The sequence below is a fragment of the Musa acuminata genome, chromosome BXJ2-5 (genome assembly GCF_036884655.1).
Source record: "Musa acuminata AAA Group cultivar baxijiao chromosome BXJ2-5, Cavendish_Baxijiao_AAA, whole genome shotgun sequence".
Lineage (NCBI taxonomy): Eukaryota > Viridiplantae > Streptophyta > Magnoliopsida > Zingiberales > Musaceae > Musa > Musa acuminata.
Window position 1 is genome coordinate 10,418,018 of NC_088342.1, and position 17,554 is coordinate 10,435,571.

At 37.9% G+C, this 17,554-nt stretch overlaps 2 protein-coding genes and 1 long non-coding RNA gene across 3 annotated transcripts; 1 reads left to right on the forward strand and 2 right to left on the reverse strand.

Annotated features, from left to right (window-relative positions):
* Window positions 1-1,384: 1,384 nt before the first annotated feature.
* Window positions 1,385-8,847, reverse strand: LOC103984970 (uncharacterized). Its single transcript, XM_009402565.3, has 13 exons — window positions 8,601-8,847; window positions 8,429-8,491; window positions 7,899-7,985; window positions 6,844-6,942; window positions 6,613-6,708; window positions 5,919-5,984; window positions 5,745-5,835; window positions 5,534-5,601; window positions 5,402-5,467; window positions 5,213-5,263; window positions 3,064-3,128; window positions 2,810-2,885; window positions 1,385-1,622 (listed from the first exon to the last, which is right to left on the reverse strand). The coding sequence occupies exons 1-12, from the start codon at window positions 8,784-8,786 to the stop codon at window positions 2,822-2,824; spliced, it is 1,002 nt and encodes a 333-aa protein (XP_009400840.2). The 5' UTR covers window positions 8,787-8,847; the 3' UTR covers window positions 1,385-1,622; window positions 2,810-2,821.
* A 1,568-nt stretch (window positions 8,848-10,415) lies between these two features.
* LOC103984971 (uncharacterized) lies at window positions 10,416-11,940 on the reverse strand. The gene is made up of 5 exons (XM_009402567.3): window positions 11,802-11,940; window positions 11,339-11,583; window positions 10,955-11,240; window positions 10,745-10,822; window positions 10,416-10,590 (listed from the first exon to the last, which is right to left on the reverse strand). The coding sequence occupies exons 2-5, from the start codon at window positions 11,581-11,583 to the stop codon at window positions 10,543-10,545; spliced, it is 657 nt and encodes a 218-aa protein (XP_009400842.1). The 5' UTR covers window positions 11,802-11,940; the 3' UTR covers window positions 10,416-10,542.
* Window positions 11,941-12,604: 664 nt separating this feature from the next.
* LOC108952936 (uncharacterized) lies at window positions 12,605-17,287 on the forward strand. Its single transcript, XR_010486974.1, has 2 exons — window positions 12,605-12,880; window positions 16,403-17,287. It is a non-coding gene; the product is annotated as an uncharacterized LOC108952936 (long non-coding RNA).
* Window positions 17,288-17,554: the final 267 nt, after the last annotated feature.

Sequence of the window (17,554 nt, forward strand, 5' to 3'; positions counted from 1 at the left end):
AGAAAGTGTTGAACGAACTTCTAAAGCGGGGAGGTGTAACGAGAAAAAACCCTGATAGGACTACTGCTCATAGTGGGAATTGATTTGCTTACAAGAGAGGATATCGAAGAATTACAGGGAAGCAAGATAGGACCAGGAGGTTTTGAGAGAAGGTGGTTAGCTAGCGACGTATCTATCATATGTCAATAACATCGTCCTCAAATTTCATATTACCTTAGTATCTCAAATTTTGAATTAAAAAAATTATATTAAAATTTCTATAATTATGAAAATAAAATATCTAACTCTATTTACTTAAATAAAAAAAAATAATAGATAAAAATAATTTTAAAATTACACCGATGTAATTTTAATATTTTAAAAAAAGATGAGAAAGAGGACGATGTAGATGTCGATGCTCTACATCTGCATCGATACTGCTTGATAACTACATCGGTGTCGCTCTGCAACCCCATCCTCTGGCTTCAGCCTATCATCTCGTGTCGTTGATTCGTGATCGTTTACTGAGAATCTATGTGCTTCTTGGTGCCTTAGAGGTAGAGAGATAAGAGCTAGAGGACGAGGAGGCCACGGAGTACGAAGAGAAGATAGTAGGATCAAGATCACAGGAAGTGCAAACGGGGTGGACTCATCGCGAATTTACGTCGAAGATGCAATAACCAGTGTCAAGAGAGTGACAAGTGACATAGGTGACCTGGCGGACGTGGCAAGCCACAAAGAAGTTGGTGCCATGGACGGAGATGTCGTAGGCCTAATAAAGGAAGGTTGCGTTCTGCATTTGCGTTAGCACCAATGCAGTTACCGTGCAACATCGACATAGATGCAGAACGTCGACGTCTGCGTCGTTCTCTTCCTTCTCTCCCTTTGTCGCTCCTCTCGTCATCGCTCTTCCACCTCATCTATAATAATCACCTACGAGTCCCAACAATACTATTGTCTGCCGCCACTATTGAAAATATAATTGAGATATTAAAATTATCGTTTTACCTATCGTTCGTATTTTCATTGATAAAACTAACGAGGTTAGAGTAAATGAAACTAGATGTTTCACTTTTATAACTATATGAATTTTAATATAAATTTTTTAAATCTAAATATAAAATATTAAAAAGATGAAATTTTTTTTTAATTATTAACCCTAACATTGAAGCGACAACGCCAGGTTGGTGATCATTCTTGATTGGTCATTTCTAGGTATACTAGGAAAGGTGTTTGTTCCGATTACGGACGAGTGGTTCGCTTGATCTTTGTTAGTCGGGATGCTGACAAAAGGAATGAAGTGGCCGACAAAGTTGGCAATATTCTTATCGCTCACAACCACTTGATCTTTGTTGAACGGGCTGACATTATTGTTGCCTCCTGTAGCATCAGACTCTTTTCATGGTCACCGTGAAGTGTGTTAGAATTAATGGTGCATGAAGCACGGCACAAATGATACTTTTTGTCTCAGGATAAAGAGAGGACTTTTCACAGCTTTCTGGTTCACATAGACACATATCGACCACCACTGTTTATCCTTTAATATCTTTGTTTCAGTCACACCGCTCGTAATGTTATTTCCTCCTCATCGACTCCTGATAATAGCAGTTCATTTGAGAGCGCAGCATCATAATCACCTTTTCCTGCAGTATCCACGAGAAAAGACCCAATAAGAATATATGAGTCGTCTATGCAATGCAATAATGTAGCAGTTGGTTTTTCTGACGTTTCCTTTATTTTTTTCTTCAGCTCAAAATAATGTTATTTTGATCTTTGTAAACACTACCAGTATCTATGCCACTCCGATTCAGACTTCTTAATTTGTGCTGCGAAAAGAAAATTTTGATATCATTGTGTTCCTTCCAAACTAGATTCCTTTCTACTCTTGTTCACAAAAAAAGTGTTTCCCAATATCTATGCCACTCCGATTCAAACTTCTTAATTTGTTTTGCGAAAAGAAAATTTTGATATCATTGTGTTCCTTCCAAACTAGATTCCTTTCTACTCTTGTTCACCAAAAAGTGTTTATCAATATCTATGGCACTCCGATTCAAACTTCATAGTTTGTTTTGCGAAAAGAAAATTTTGACATCATTGTGTTCCTTCCAAACTAGATTCCTTTCTACTCTTGTTCACAAAAAAGTGTTTACCAATATCTATGCCACTCCGATTTAAACTTCTTAATTTGTTTTGTGAAAAGAAAATTTTGATATCATTATGTTCCTTCCAAACTAGATTCCTTTCTACTCTTGTTCACCAAAAAGTGTTTACCAATATCTATGCCACTCCGATTCAAACTTCTTAATTTGTTTTGCGAAAAGAAAATTTTGATATCATTGTGTTCCTTCCAAACTAGATTCCTTTCTACTCTAGTTCATCAAAAAGTGTTTACCTATATCTAGGCCACTCCGATTCAGATTTCTTAATTCGTGCTGCGTAAAGAAAATTTTGATATCTTTGCGTTCCTTCCAAACTAGATTCCTTTCTACTCTAGTTCACCAAAAAGTGTTTACCAATATCTAGGCCACTCCGATTCAGATTTCTTAATTCGTGCTGCGTAAAGAAAATTTATCTTTGCGTTCCTTCCAAACTAGATTCCCTTCTACTCTTGTTCACCAAACCAAAAAGCAAGTGCCGCATGAATGAATGATACCAAGAATAAATAAATAAATTTGCCACGATTATCAGTATTATGATTACTTGTTCCAGTATTTCTTTTCCCCAGAGATGCTCATGGCTATATAATAAAAGATTTGGGAGTGTTCTTAAGATCAATTTTGTGTCCAAATAAGGAACTGATAAATAAGCCTGATCCAATAATATACATCACCTGTTACCAAACCTATGACAGTCCCTCGTTTGATTTAGCAGCTTGAAGCATTTCCACTATAAGAGTCTTCACATCCCTACAACAAAACAAGAAAACTTGGTCAAGGTAATAAGCTCAGATCCGCAAGGGAACTTTCTTAAGGCAATTAATTAAACTAAGAAACAGGGCAAATTGATGATTTCATGGGTCTAATGTTGCCAAAATGCTTTAGCATGTGAAAATTAGAATTTGCAAAATCACTAAACATGACCTACTTCCTGTCTTGAGCACGTCTAGGGAATGGGATGCGAAGTTTCAAAGTACTTCCTTGATAACCAGCCTGCATAAAAGATGTGCCACAGCTTCAGTCTTCAGTGAAGATACAAAGTAAGAGAACATCCTTCGATACACTAAGCATAAAGATGGAAATAGAAATTTGTCTCAAAGATAATCAGAGCAAATAATATTTGGTATAAAATGCCCAACTAATCAGTTTAAGCACAAAATTCCTGCCACGCAGAGAATACATATGCAACTGTACCCTTGTATGCAAAATGTTGTTTTCATGAATGAAAACACATGAAAATAACAATATAGTTCTTTCAAATAACATAACCAAGAAAAAGGATTCATGTAGTCCGCAGTTAACAGAACATCATACTCATACTTCTGACAGTTCAGATATTGATTCCAAAGGAGAGAATCTAACAAATTAAGTTTTGTCATTTCAGCCACCTCATGGAAGCAGCTCTTTTCGCTAACAATATTGGTAAATTCTTAAATAATTATATATTAGCTAATCACAGTGTAGACAATCTCTAGTTTGTTGCACAAGTGACCACTATGCTGTTATTAGCAACTTCCTAAATTTCATGACAGAAAATGTTGAAGTGCAATTTACAATGATTTGTATGCTTTGTCTGAGACTATTAAAACTTAGAACATAATTCTGACATGTATCGGCTTAATGATAGGGTTCCTTTGATAATTAAAATATTCTTGCCCAAGGGATGTTACTTGATGAATACAATAAACAGCATACAAATAATACAAACTTGTCTGATAATACCAGACGCTTCCAGATGTTCAGAAGAAGTTCCAAACTTCCAATATCAAATCCAAAGGAGTTCAGATCGATAGGCTTGGACTGAACTACAAAGTGTAAGGAATTGGATTCAGAGACACTTCACTGAGTCCATTGTGCCATTCATGTAAAGACTCGATGTCACTGATTAATTGGATTATGTTGAGAAATATTATAGTTTACAATCCTGGCCCAGAACATATGATTAAACCCTGTCTGAGTCGATTTGGGGAATCATTGTGGTTCCATTGCCACAAGCTTTGATTTCATTCCCGTTGCTGACCATATCCCTTATGGAAATGACTCCTTAAAGAATTAGAAGAGTCTGGATGGATAAACAGCTAAAAGAGCATTGTGAAGCTGGGCTCGTAAGCGCTGTTGGCTGAAACCCATGAAACCTAAAGTTGCACCACATTAATCTGCAAATTGTCAGGCTGCAGGCCATAGTTTAATTTTTTTGGTCAGAAACATAAGCAGAAAAGTAAACAATATTTTTTGGTCAAGAAGAAAAAATAGTTAAAAGTGGCAGCTTCCATTGTTCTTCTTCTTATTTTGCTCTCTCAGGTAAAAGTCATGCAAACAGTATTATAATGAGATTAAAAATTGTTATCCTAATGCGTAACTACTATGGCAATACTACCAAAAAAGGGCATGGTTTAAAATGTCAGTAGGACTATTTACCATCTAACAAAGCATTGATAATGAAGCATACGACTTGGTACCTTGGTATACTGCTTACATTTTTGTGGTGATACTGGCTGGTACAAGTTGGTAATTCTGCTAAATATCTTGGTATTAAACCAGTCTCAGAGGTTGACAAATTCGATTTAGATCAGTGCTCATAACTCGGATGCAGCGCATTATCAATTTGGCACTAAAGGCCTCTCTTTGTCTGCAGTTATCTTCGGTCCTTCTCCTGTGTATTCTATTATATTTCTAATATTGGTCCATCAGATATACAAATGTTTTACCTAATTGAAGCTGATGTAAATTTATTATAAACATTAAATAGCACAACTTTAACTTTCTGTTTGGTTGCACATTCCACGTAATACCATTTTCACACTATTTTAGTAAATGATATGAAGGCCTTCAGTTGATTCTATAAACCCACATAGTCTAAGCAACTAGGTATGGAGTGCCATTTCTCAGTCCACCTTACCATGAAATTTTGCTGCTGTAGTCACAAGCTTAAGAGTCAACACCTTTAGTATGTTATAGATAATGTATTTTGCATATTTTGGTTCTCAACAAATATCATATATGGAGAATGATAAAAGAGAGCATTAAACCCGTTATATAGAAAGAAGAATCATAAACACACTCAAATGAGCTACCACCTTTACATTGAAGCCAAGGCTATCCACATCTTGCATGTGAGCAAAGTCCACCTGAAAACATCATTCTTAGATTAGGTCCTAATTGAACAGAAAAGACAAACATTTGGGTAATCCTAGCCACACAAGCACATAAATGCAGCTCTTCTCACAAAAAATTTCATCAGGAAAATATAGTTTTTCTTTAATTACCTTTACTGAGGTTGAATGTTGTACAATGGCTTTTGTATCTTCTTGATGATCCCTATTCATGTGGGACTAGCAAAGGAAGAACAAGTTAGTAATAAGAATACCCAGGAACTGAAGAAATGATGGTTAGAATACCGTGATAGGCTTTGTAAATTGAGATATTGGATCAACTTTGGCAGCTTTATATTCCTCACCATCAAATTCTAGTGACAAAATCATTATGAGCAACATATATGACATGAAATTTGAATGTATAATTAACTAAGCTGAGTCTCAGCCTCCACAAGAGGTTTGAGATTTGGGGCTGAGAAACCAATCAAAATCATAATACCAACATGTGGATTACCTCCTGATCCCAGTAGAGCCGTGGCAACGCCAGAAACATAGCGCACATATTTTGGTTTGATGTGGATGAAACTGAAGTCACCAAAGTCAACCTTTGATAGAAAAAATATCCCTTACCTCCACGAAAAAGACAGAACTGCAAATGCATAATGGATTTTAAAAAGTTGACAATTACCCAAAATGCATCTGGATGTCTTCTTAGATAAGCAGTACGTGCAGCTTCATTATCATCTTCAGAAACCTAACAAGAAGGTTATGTTGCAGAAAATTTGAACCAAGAGGTTTCAATAATAGGACAATGTTGTGTGAGAAAAGAAGAAAAATAACTAGAAAAACAGTGCATTTTACCACAACAAGATTATAAAATATGCAACTCAGAAGTTAAGAACAGGCATAGCAAACAAGTCTTATGTCACATACTGGAAATCTATGTTATCTTAGGAAATGATATGGCTTTAGGCACTTTAGAGTCTAGACTGCAAGTGAAGTTATCATAATTGACTACTATATAAAAAGGAGAACTGTAGAAAATTAACAGGCACATAACAAATGGGCATTGAAAAATGCATTTATTTTCCAATACACATTTAATCCTTATAACTCTTTATTACTTAGGTTGCAATATTCAATAACATTAATGACTTGAAAGCTCATAAAAGTGAGAACCTAAGAGGTCTCTAGAAATTGGAATTATTAAGTGACATTCAAGGCTGCAGAACCAATGAAATAAAGGCATTTCCCCGAACAAAGACAATCCTGTGTGTCTCTTGGGTAATCCGGATACGATTACATATTCTAGTCAAACAGTGCTAAGTGAACATCATCCACCCAAACACTTTACGAAAGAAGAAAGAGAAAATTTTACAAACCGGAACAGCATCCCCATATATGGTGACAACTATATCAGTCCTATCTTCAGGATCCTTTGCTACAAGCAATGAGCACTTAGGATTTGCCAACAAATTCTGCATGCATCAAATAATTTTCCATTAAAATACTGTAAAAGAAAAACCTTAAGGAAACAAAAAACGAGAAGTAGAATGCCGTAAAGTTATCCACAGAGGAAATTATCTAGTTCAGAAATTATCTAGTTATCAAACCTTTGAATGGACAGCTAAGCTACTGACTGCTAGTATGGGAGAACCATCATGATCACATGCAAAATCAACCATGGATCCGGAAGGATAACCCTCGTGGACCTGCACAAGTAAGTACGTAGCTTATGTCTGATGTTAATTGGCTTTCAAAAGCTTGAATTGAATAACATGGAATGATCTATATGATCCATTGCTCAGAAGAAATATTTTTAGCACTAAGTTCCAGTTCAGATATCACTGAGAAATATTTTCAACCCTACATTTTCTCCACCAAGACTGTTCCTTGCAAAAGTCGCTGTGCACAGAAGAAGTCCGAACAACACTGATAACGAAATATGGACATATGCACAGATTTATACGTATACAAACTTGTACATGTAATCCCAAGATAAAGTAGATCAATAAGAGCATATACAGGAATATGAGCAACGTAAGCATAACTTAAGTCTTAATCCTACAAAATCAATGATGAATGTATAGAAAGAAAGAAAAAGAAATATGCATATTAGGAGGCACACACCAGTCTTCACAAGAAAAAAAGTGCACCTCCTGTTTAAATATACCTAATAGATCTATTGTTCAGTACTTAAAGCTGAAATGGACATATGCCAAAGTTGTCAACAAGCAGCTAATGGAGAATTATCGGTAATGCAAAATAATTTTTGTTACGAAATAAGGAAAGATGCCAGTATGTCACATTGATTGTATGATACATAGTTTTTCTAGTGTACATCAAACTTATGAAAATTTGTTCATGAGCAGGGAATTAAGTCAACAACAATACAACTGTCAGACATAATAGACACCGACAGAATCAACAGAGGTTCTTCAGTTTCCAATTACTGAAATACCAAAAGAGCCAAAGCAATGAACAGCAACAACAGTGTGGTATCTTCTCATGGCACAAGTTAATTTTAACAAACCACGATTTGAAAAAAAAAACTCATTGATTAAATTCAAAAGTTTATTTATCGAGTTCAAAGTGGTTGAATAAAGATACAATTAGCATAGGATAACAACATATAAATTTAATAAACTGATTGATTACACCAATCCACCTGAGAAAAGGTAGAGAGCATGCCCCGAGTGCTGAGATCAAGTAGTGTTCGTATTTCTTCAACAGGAGAAAGTCGAGCAGCAGCTTCCTACAATAAAAGAGAAAATTTAATCAATTCATGACGCACACAATTACAAAACTTAATGTGTGCCAATTACCTTCAAATCCATATCACTCAAGAAAACGTAACCACCATATTGATGCCATCTTCACATACCAAGTTACAAACTATTTATGGTGAATTTCCATGAGTTCAACGATAAGACCACGCTACTTGTATCTTATTATGCTGCTTTTAAGCTTGCTTCTCAATTTTTGTTTTCTTTAGTCCTTGATAATGTTCTCAAGCCACTAGCATTTTTAACAATTGCACACTCAATATAACTGATCAAGCACCAACGAACTTCGATAAGAAAGTCAAAAGTAATTTCTTACATATCAGAATGATCATCCTCATTGACACCATATTAAACATGCCCACACACATGAAACACAGAATGATCATCCAAATAATCAACTGGAAATACACACCTGATGAGCACGAATCTTCTCGAAGGCATCCGAAACCCCCGTCACATCACCTGGCGCCGCCATCTGAGGTGAAAATTGATCGCAAATCGATCGGTAGACTGACCTCAGAACACGATTGATCGGGGAAGAAAAAGAATCGATAGCTTATCCAAATCCGAGGGATTATGTTGACCTGGGAGGAGGACGGCGAGGCGGACGAGGCCATGGCGCGGGGGGAGAAGGCGGCGAAGAGGCGGCGGCGTGAAGGAGAAGAGAGCTTCGCTGAATGGGACAGCGGTTTAGTAAACGGCAAGCGATTGACCAAGGGGGAGACGAAGGAGGGCAAGCGGACGGGTGGCGTTCGCAACACGGTCGTCATCCCTCTACGCCGCCTCCACTCCACTCTCTCTCTCTCTCTCTCTCTCTCTCTCTCTCTCTCCGTTTGCCTCTTCCGTTACGTTTTCTTTTCTTTTATTATATTATTTCCCTTTTCTTTAAAAAGAAAAAAAATAGCAACCATATCTCTCCCCACACACAACCCTATTCATGTACAATTTTGACATAATTACTAAATTACCTAAAAAAATTTACATTCATATATTTCTGATTTTTTATGTTCATCTTTTGTATATTAAATTTATTTATCAAAATAGATTCAAAAATCTCATCTAATATATATTTACATCTAATATCTAATAGATTAAGGTAACTGAAGCTTAAAATAGTCTTGTCATGTACTAATCACTGACCCAACATTAATAGTTCGAAACCTTATAATTTCGATTTAGTACATAATAAATATATATATATATATAAATACTTTAAATTTAATTTAAAAATATATTTCTTTTCACAGAACTTAATGACAATAAAAGATCTCAAGAATAGTCTGGACACTATAATGATCAATAAGTCTATGCTTTGTTTCATTCTAATCCACGAACATAAAAAGAAAAAATAACAAGAAAGAAAGAAAAAGTTGATGGAGTATTTCTTGCCAATATGATACATAAGATATATCAATTTATGCAATCTTTTCTCACTCTTATCACTGGTCATACCAAAGGAGATCTTATTGGGGGTGTAGAGGCACATCAATTGGCAAAGCTCTATGTGTGCACATGGTGATGTATGAGAGAGAGGAAACAAAATGTCAAAGCTCTAAAGACTCAGTTTCTTCAAGGCTAAGTTACAGGTGATAAAGACCAATACAAATTGAATTCCAAATCCTTTGCACTCAGAGTTGCTTTCAAGTTTCATCTTTGTGTTGATGTTGCTGGTGACTCTGTAGGTCAACTGTAACCATGACAGAGAAAGGAGAAGAGCCATGGAGGTATTAGGTGAGCTGGAAGTATAAAGCATAAATTTGGAAAGCAGCTGACCAAAATACAAGTATCCATAAAGCTTTATTTCAAAGTTGAAAATTGCTTTCAAATCAATCCAACCTACTAAATTTAGAAGTCGCATGTATCCTTCTTTTTGACATCTACATAGTTTTTTCATCAACACATAAAATAAAATAATGATGTGGTAATACACCTATCAAGTATTGAAACTTTATTTGATATTTTAAAAATATCAATTAACTTAATTGATAAAGATCTTGACGACGGATAATAATATTCATTCATCATTTACCTATGCATGAAATAAATAAAAAAATATTTGGAACATAATAATCTAGATATTAATATTTTGCTTTAGTAGAATGGATTGATGAGATCCCTTGGTAGGGGCCATAGCTCAACTTCAATTTCACATTGGCAATACCAAGCAAATTCTTAGTCTATCTTTTGATTCACATCATAGAAGCTGAGCACTTCACTTCTTTCCTAAAGAAGTGAAGCCTCCATCACAAATTGTTGCTCAACACACTCAGTTTTTTCTTCTTCTGAGGAATGAAGTGCAGAGCAGTAATGATAATATACTTTCTCATCAAACAAAACCTTCCTGCATATAATTCATCATTTGTAGGTGGAAGCAAACCAGAGATTACTGGGAACACATGTCTGCCCAAAAGTCAAACTTGGTCCTCTTGATAGAGTGTAAGGGGGAACATTTCAGGCTTAATGAGCAAGTTTTATTCATCAAATAAACTACAAAAAAATAAAAAGGTCCTCCTCACCCCCTTTGATTCATTCTGAATCACTCTCCATACACATAGCCTTCAATCCTCTCCTCCTCTGCAAAACAAGAAATCATAAGTGAAAATTAAGCTCTTCGGGCATCATGTTCAGAACCAAAGAAACAATTCAATAGGAACTTTACTGAACTATATTGAGGTAAGGAGGAAGAGCAAGAGAGAAGATTTGTTGTAAGTTCAAAGATAATATATACCTTTCTCGATCCCTTCTTCTCCCTCACCTCATACCTCTCCTGAGAAAGATCTGAGAGCCATGCCCCTGGACTCACCAACTGCGCCGAATCCAACAAGAAAACAAAGGAAAGAAAGCCTTAATCCTACTTGTATGAAAATAAGGGAAAGAAGATCCAAAATTTGCCCAATTTATATGTCAAGGGAGGCGAGAGGGAAGAGACGAGCCATACAAGTATGCATTTTTGGACGAACTTGGACCTCTTCTTGGGTCTCTGAGGCAGCTTACACCCCTTCATGGCCATGAAATCCTCCTCCTTCTCCTTGTTCGACAGCGAGACGAAGAACCTGGGCAGCACCGCGGCGCCTCTCTCATCCCCGACTCCGCCGCCGGCCCCGTTCTCCCCCTCGCAGCCGTGCGCCACCGAACCCCTCGTGGTGTAGCAGCGGTCCTCCTTCTCCGGCGACAACGACACAGAGCGCGACCTCCGATTCTCGCTCCCAGCAGACTCCGACCGCCTGCCGAGAAATCCGGGCATTTATTAGTCTATTTCCCCACCGGAGACGCCTAGAACGAAACCAAAATCTCTCTTTTTTAGTTCGTCTGGTCGATTTACCTGTGGGGGAGTTGGGCAGGGCGGTGAAACCGCGGCGTGGGGAAGTCCTTGTCGCCTCCGGTGACAACGCGGCGGTTGATCCGGGACGTAGCCCGCCTCCGGCCGTCGGATTTAGCCGGGGAGCCCTCGTCCCTGACCTTGACGCAACGGAGGCGCTTGCGGCTTCCCCACTGCAAGGGGAAATCAGGCTCCGGAGGAGCCGCTCTTAGAGGGGCACCTCTCTGCTCCTTCGATTCCTTCTCCATCTGCACAAAAGAAGCCCCCTCCCTCCGGTTAGTCTCAAGCAAAAGACAACCACAAAACGCCCTTCTCCCACTCCAAGATCTGATCTTTCTGCCGAGAGACAGCGGGAAACGACCAAAAGAGACAGCTTTACAGATCTCGTCGCTGTTTCCCTCTCGCAAGACCGATGATAACGCGGGATTACAAGGAAAAGCAGATGGAAGAGCAGAGGAAGGCTTACGAGAGGAGCAGCTCCAAAATCTCACCCACCCAGTTCTTTCTCCTCCTCCTCTTCTTCCTCTACTTCTTGCTTGGCTTGTGCGTGTACCAACCAGCCACATATCGGCGAGAGATTAATAGAGCTGTTTGAGCCGCAATTTGGACCGTAGGTTTTCGCATGGACGAGTAGATGATAGATGCTGGCTATAGGAAATGCTTCGTTTCCTATTTTGTTCTGTTTTGGCGCCTATTAGGTTATCCGCACCGGACGGTGAGCACACCACATGTATTATGTTCAAAATTTCTATATACATCACTGATTTTTTTTACAATTAATTTTTTAATACTTCAATTGGAAATCTAAAATTAAGCTCAATTAAGCTCTCTACAATCTATGTTTCATTTATTCATCTACTAGTTTTTCTATATTTAAATTTAAATTTTAATTTTTTTCTAAAGAACAAGTAAACATTTATCCGATAAAAAAAAGCTAATTTGAGTTAAAAATATATATTTTTTAATATTTATTTTAATTTAAAATGAGTTTTTAAAGGGTATTAATATCTTTATATGAAGTTTTTATGTATAATAAAATAAAATTTTAATGGGTAAATACGAAATTTAATCATTTGAAAGATATATATTTTCAGAAAAAAGGGGGTTTTCAAGCTTTCTTTTTTCTAATCATACTTATTATTAGACGCTATATATTTGAATCGATTCGTGTCCCGTCTGGAGTAACGATTTAGATCCCGACAAAGGAGTCGACCCATATCTACGAACGTTCCACTCCGGCCCACCACATCCTTCTCCATGATTGCCTCCCGTTCTCTAACTCGTGTTCTAAGCCGGTGACAAAGTTCCGATACCAATGTGTGCGCTGTCCGCCCTCGAGCCTCTGTGATCGGCATCCCCAGCGGTGTAAGAATCTGCGGGGCCTTCGTGCTCGGCGGCAGCCGCCGGAGCGTCGCTCTCCGCCACGCTGGTGGCCGGACGACTGCCGCCTTCGCACCCCTGCCTCGATGGAGGAATTGCTCGACCACTTCAATTGCCTCGGAAAGAAGTCTGCCCTCTTCGGCGTTGCCTTCTACTCTTCCCAAGGTGCGATCTTTTTTGGCTTCTTCTTTTCTTCCTCTCCAATTTGTCTCCCTCCACCTTCTCTTCTTTGTCATTCAATTTGAGAACGAGAGAATCTACGAGGCTGCAGACGATTATAAAGGCAAAGAGCATCACTCATGTTGGCATGTAGATGATGCAGAGCATCTGAAACTACTATGTGTTGGTGAAATGATACAAAGGAATACTAGCACTGAGAAGCGGGTTGGCCGTTCACCAATAAGTTAGCTGATTAAGAGCATTAAACACCATGCACCGTCTCAGCCATTTGAGCTTGCAATTTTCTTCGCCATAATTTCCTAAATCTTTGCTTTGTTAGATTCTCTACAATCTTCTGGTAATCAAATCTGTCTTCCATTCGTTGACCTCATGTATTAGTCAATGTTGATGCAAAGACTGTAACCATTGAAGGTGTTGTGTAAACCTAGTCGAAGCCTCATGAAGTTTTCTTTGATGAAGAGGTTCTTTTCCTTTTGCATTTTTTCTTTTCGTATGACAGATTTCTCATTCACATGGCAGACAGCATATCAAGTCTTTCAATTAGTGGTGAAATATAAGAACAATCGAATACGTCAATGGCTATTATGGATATCATCGCAGGAAACAACATGCCTTGATTGCAATGATTAAGTCGGCATTAAACTTTTTTGCTTTTAATGTAACTTATAGAAGTTGATGATGGACCTTGGTGTCATAGTAAAAATGCTACTATGCAATCTAGGTGGTAAGGATTCGGATCACGGAATCAGTCTCTTAGGAGTAAATTCAATTACAATATCCCATCCCTATACCCCATATTGGTGGGAGTTTTATACACTTAAGAACATGGAAGATATGTCTAGGATTTAAGAGAGGATTATAAAAGATCATGTCCCAAGTCACTTGCTACATATATTCATTAAAAAGAATCTATCAGAAAGAAGGTTATGTTAGTTGCTAGTTAGAAGTATAAATGACTGTATCTTAGTCACTAATATCCAATCTACAGCTACTGCTTGGGTCCTGTAAAGTATTATTCCTTCCCAAATAATTCGGCACAAGTTGGGAATATCCTACCATGAATTTGTTGCTAAATTAGCTACTAATGTAAAGCATGGTTTGCAGTACCGGTCCATACCGCCCGGTACGGGCGGTACGTACCGGTCCGACAGACTTTCGGTACGCGGACCATATGCTACCGTTCCGACACTGTAGCAGTACTGTAGCTCTGTAGCACTGCTACAGTGCTCGGCACGCCTGAATATACCGCTCGGTACACCTGGGTGTACCGAGCGGTATACCGTACCGTACCGGTACCGAGCTCAGATCGAAACTCCGGTACGATACGGTATTGCGAACCTTGATGTAAAGTACTTCACTGTTGTTTATAATCACAGTTCTAACAACCAATCTCAATTTATGTTAAAGACATTTTTATCAAAGTGAAGTTTGGTTTGTAGAAGCAGGTTGTTGGAGATCGAGTAGTTTAATAATTTTAAGACTTTGAAACTCTATGTAAGTTTAAGCTAGCGTGCTCTATACTTGGTTTACTCTTATTATATCTAGGAGAATTATCTGGCCCAGTTCACCTCATCGTCTTTGTAACTTTATTTATTTTTTTTACTTTTCATCTCAAGTAGTAGTAGCAGTCTTAATTGCAATTTTATATATAGATTCAGGTTGCAGCAATATGGTGGACACTACAAAAAAAATTCGATCACTCTTATTTGCATGACTTCTTTGAGTTTCTTTCCATATTGTTTCTCTTCTCTAGTTTTATGTATTAGAATCTACTTTGTATGGATAATAATATTCCCATGTTTTTGCCTCCCAAGCATTTTGGGTTGTGTCTCCTATGGCAGGGGGGGATTTAGTAGTCTGTACATTGTAACATAATTGGCATTCTATTATAGCTTGTACATGATATGTCCTGCAAAAAGATCCAATATTTTATTCACATGTAGGTTTGAAGATGATAATTAGCACCATTATAGTCTTGGTGTTTCTCTGATCACCATGTGAATGAAGTGTTATATAATGCAAAGACAAAACAAAACAAAGGATTTTATCCATGTAACACCTGATTAATTTATATGCTGTTAAGTGAATGAGCTATTATCTGTCCTTTTTTTTCTTTCCCTCTGTCCTTGCCTTTTCCTCATGGTGGTGGATGAGTATTATCTAGAGAATTGATAAATAGCAAATGTGATGTCTACAGTAAATGGGTTATTGCAAGGGGCAATATCCGTCTATGGTAACAATTGTCCTCCCTTGGATGGAATGGATCAAAATTGATTTAACTGACCATTTGTTCAATTCTTATCCGCTATGAATGACTTCTTGCAATAGGGCAAAGGAATTGGCCAAGATTAGCTTCGTCTTGAAATGGTACTGCAAACGATTGAACTATTCTCTTTGAATTGGTTGATACTACGAATTACAGTGTAAAGTCAGCTTTTTATAAATCATTATATTTGTGAGTACATTGGTTAAAACCCAATGGTTCCATTCAACCTAGCTGTTATGTTGGACTGTGGTCAGGTTAACTCTAGCTGGCTAGCAGGTGGAGTTGATCTTGGGTCGAGCAATATGTTTCTTAATTCTAACTTTCATTTTAGTTTGATTCAACCAGTTTAATTTTTCTTTGAAGGAATCTATAGATATTGTTTGGCCTCGCCAACTCATTTGTGGAAGTCAAGCAACCTTGGCTCCAATCTGGGATGGCAACATGAATCAAGTTGCAAACAACTCTAATCTTATTCTACAGCTTAACCCTGACCTAAACTGTTGCAAAGGCTGCCCATTTCATATAGAATTGCATTTGTATGTCAAACATGTACATTTCTAGCTGTAACAATGGATGAACAAATTTCCAATGACTTGTTTCTGGAATATTTTTCACTGCAGATATAATATACTTTTTTTTCTTATAGACGATATCTGTTTACAAGCTTAATAAACCATGTGGATAGTTTATATGTGGCCAGAAATTTTCTGCTCTCCTATTTTTCTCTATCAAACACTATCGAGTAAACCAACAATATTTGACTTGCCATCGAGGTTGTCAATCTTCATTACTTTATCAAGTGTTTGAGAGTGAGATTGATATAAAATTTGAAAATCTAAACCGAATGATGTCTACATCTCCTTGATTAAAAATCAAAGCAAATTCTTTCTCTTTTTTTCAATGTTTAGGATATTTGTTTAACTATAAGTTGTCATCATATCAATAAAAATACTCATCGTCTTGGCTTTATGCATTCATTCTTTACAGCTTGATTAAGATGACTCATGATACTGAGTTTACTGAGGCAAAATTGCTTTCACATCTCTCCATAGTGATCTTTATACTCTCTGTATTTATGTTTAGTGCATATATTCCTACAAAATGGAGAAATTTGCATATGTATCTTTATAGTTAATATCTGGCCAATTTTCATTTGATTGTTTGAGGATAGATGTTTAATTTCTCATATTATATTCTCCTGAAGATTTTTCATAATTTAAAATCTATTATTCTGATGGCAGCCAATCTCAGCAGCACCAAGTCTTCTTGCAAACTATGGTTCCAGCATATATGGTAGGTGAAAGACTTCAATCAGAACTCTCTCTCTCTCTCTCTCTCTCTCTCTCTCTCTCTCTCTCTCTATGGCCTGCACAACCTGTCATCAACATGCGCCTTGGCCTTCATTTGGTGCATCCATTCACATTTCTCTACTCATTTCGTTCCAATTCATCAACAGCCGTCCTCCTGCAATCTTTGACCGCTTCTTTCCTCCTTGCTAAGTCAGGCTTCTTCCTTCCTAACCACGCAAAAACAACACGCCAAAATAGAGCCCACCCAACCCCCTCTCCCCGCTATATAAACCCCACCTCCCTCTCTCCCTCCACCACATCAAGCCATTCCCAGTTCCATCTGCTTCTCTTTCCTTCCCAAGCCAATCGTTTCCCCCTTTCCAAACTCCCATCGCTACCGACAATGGAGGCTGGTCGTAAGCTCGTGCTTTTCACCGTGGCCATGATGGCCGTGGTCATGGCTTCTTCCTTGGTCGAGAAGGTGGCCGCGGTCGATGCTCCTGCCCCCAGCCCCACCTCCGGTGCTGTCACCGCACCCGCTGCACCTGCTGCCGTCCTTGCCTCGATCTCCGTCCTCCTCTTCGGATACTTCCTCTGCTGAGCGACACAGTTTTCTCCTTCTCTTACTCGTGGTTCCTTCATTTGTTGTTCTCCTCTGTCATGCATGTATTTGGTCTGATACGTTTTGGAGGAAGAGGAATACGTAGGAATTGATATCTGCATATGATGGTGAGGTGGTAAAGGATATGTAACATTGTATTTGTGTTTGATTATGTTGATCTGAGTTATTTTTTGTGGTTACAATTACATGAAATGAGAGATTGTATTGCCTCGTCACATTCCTCTCATTGTGATTTTTCATGTTTGTGGGTATGAATGAAGTCGTGATTTCAAACACATGATTAGGAACAGTAATCTTACTGTTCTTCCCCCCTCAGAGTTAGGAATAGTAATACTAACTCTGATGGAAGAACAGCATCGTAGGCACAAAGAGCAGATCTAATAATCCCATACTCTCTCAAATTGCGTCTAGTAACCTAGAGAAAGAGAAAGACTATAGCTAGAATAGTATCCACCTCTTGGGCCTACTTGCTAGATCTAGTC

Excerpts from the sequence above, each read along its gene's own strand:
- LOC103984970 (XM_009402565.3), bottom strand. The coding sequence starts at position 8,786 with ATGACGACCGTGTTGCGAACGCCACCCGTCCGCTTGCCCTCCTTCGTC. Across the intron at positions 7,986-8,428 it reads AGAAGATTCGTGCTCATCAG|GAAGCTGCTGCTCGACTTTC; the intron begins GTGTGTATTTCC and ends CTTTTATTGTAG. Across the intron at positions 5,468-5,533 it reads AATTTACAAAGCCTATCACG|TCCCACATGAATAGGGATCA; the intron begins GTATTCTAACCA and ends TTCCTTTGCTAG.
- LOC103984971 (XM_009402567.3), bottom strand. The coding sequence starts at position 11,583 with ATGGAGAAGGAATCGAAGGAGCAGAGAGGTGCCCCTCTAAGAGCGGCT. Across the intron at positions 11,241-11,338 it reads CCTGCCCAACTCCCCCACAG|GCGGTCGGAGTCTGCTGGGA; the intron begins GTAAATCGACCA and ends ATTTCTCGGCAG. Across the intron at positions 10,591-10,744 it reads AGAAGAAGGGATCGAGAAAG|AGGAGGAGAGGATTGAAGGC; the intron begins GTATATATTATC and ends CTTGTTTTGCAG.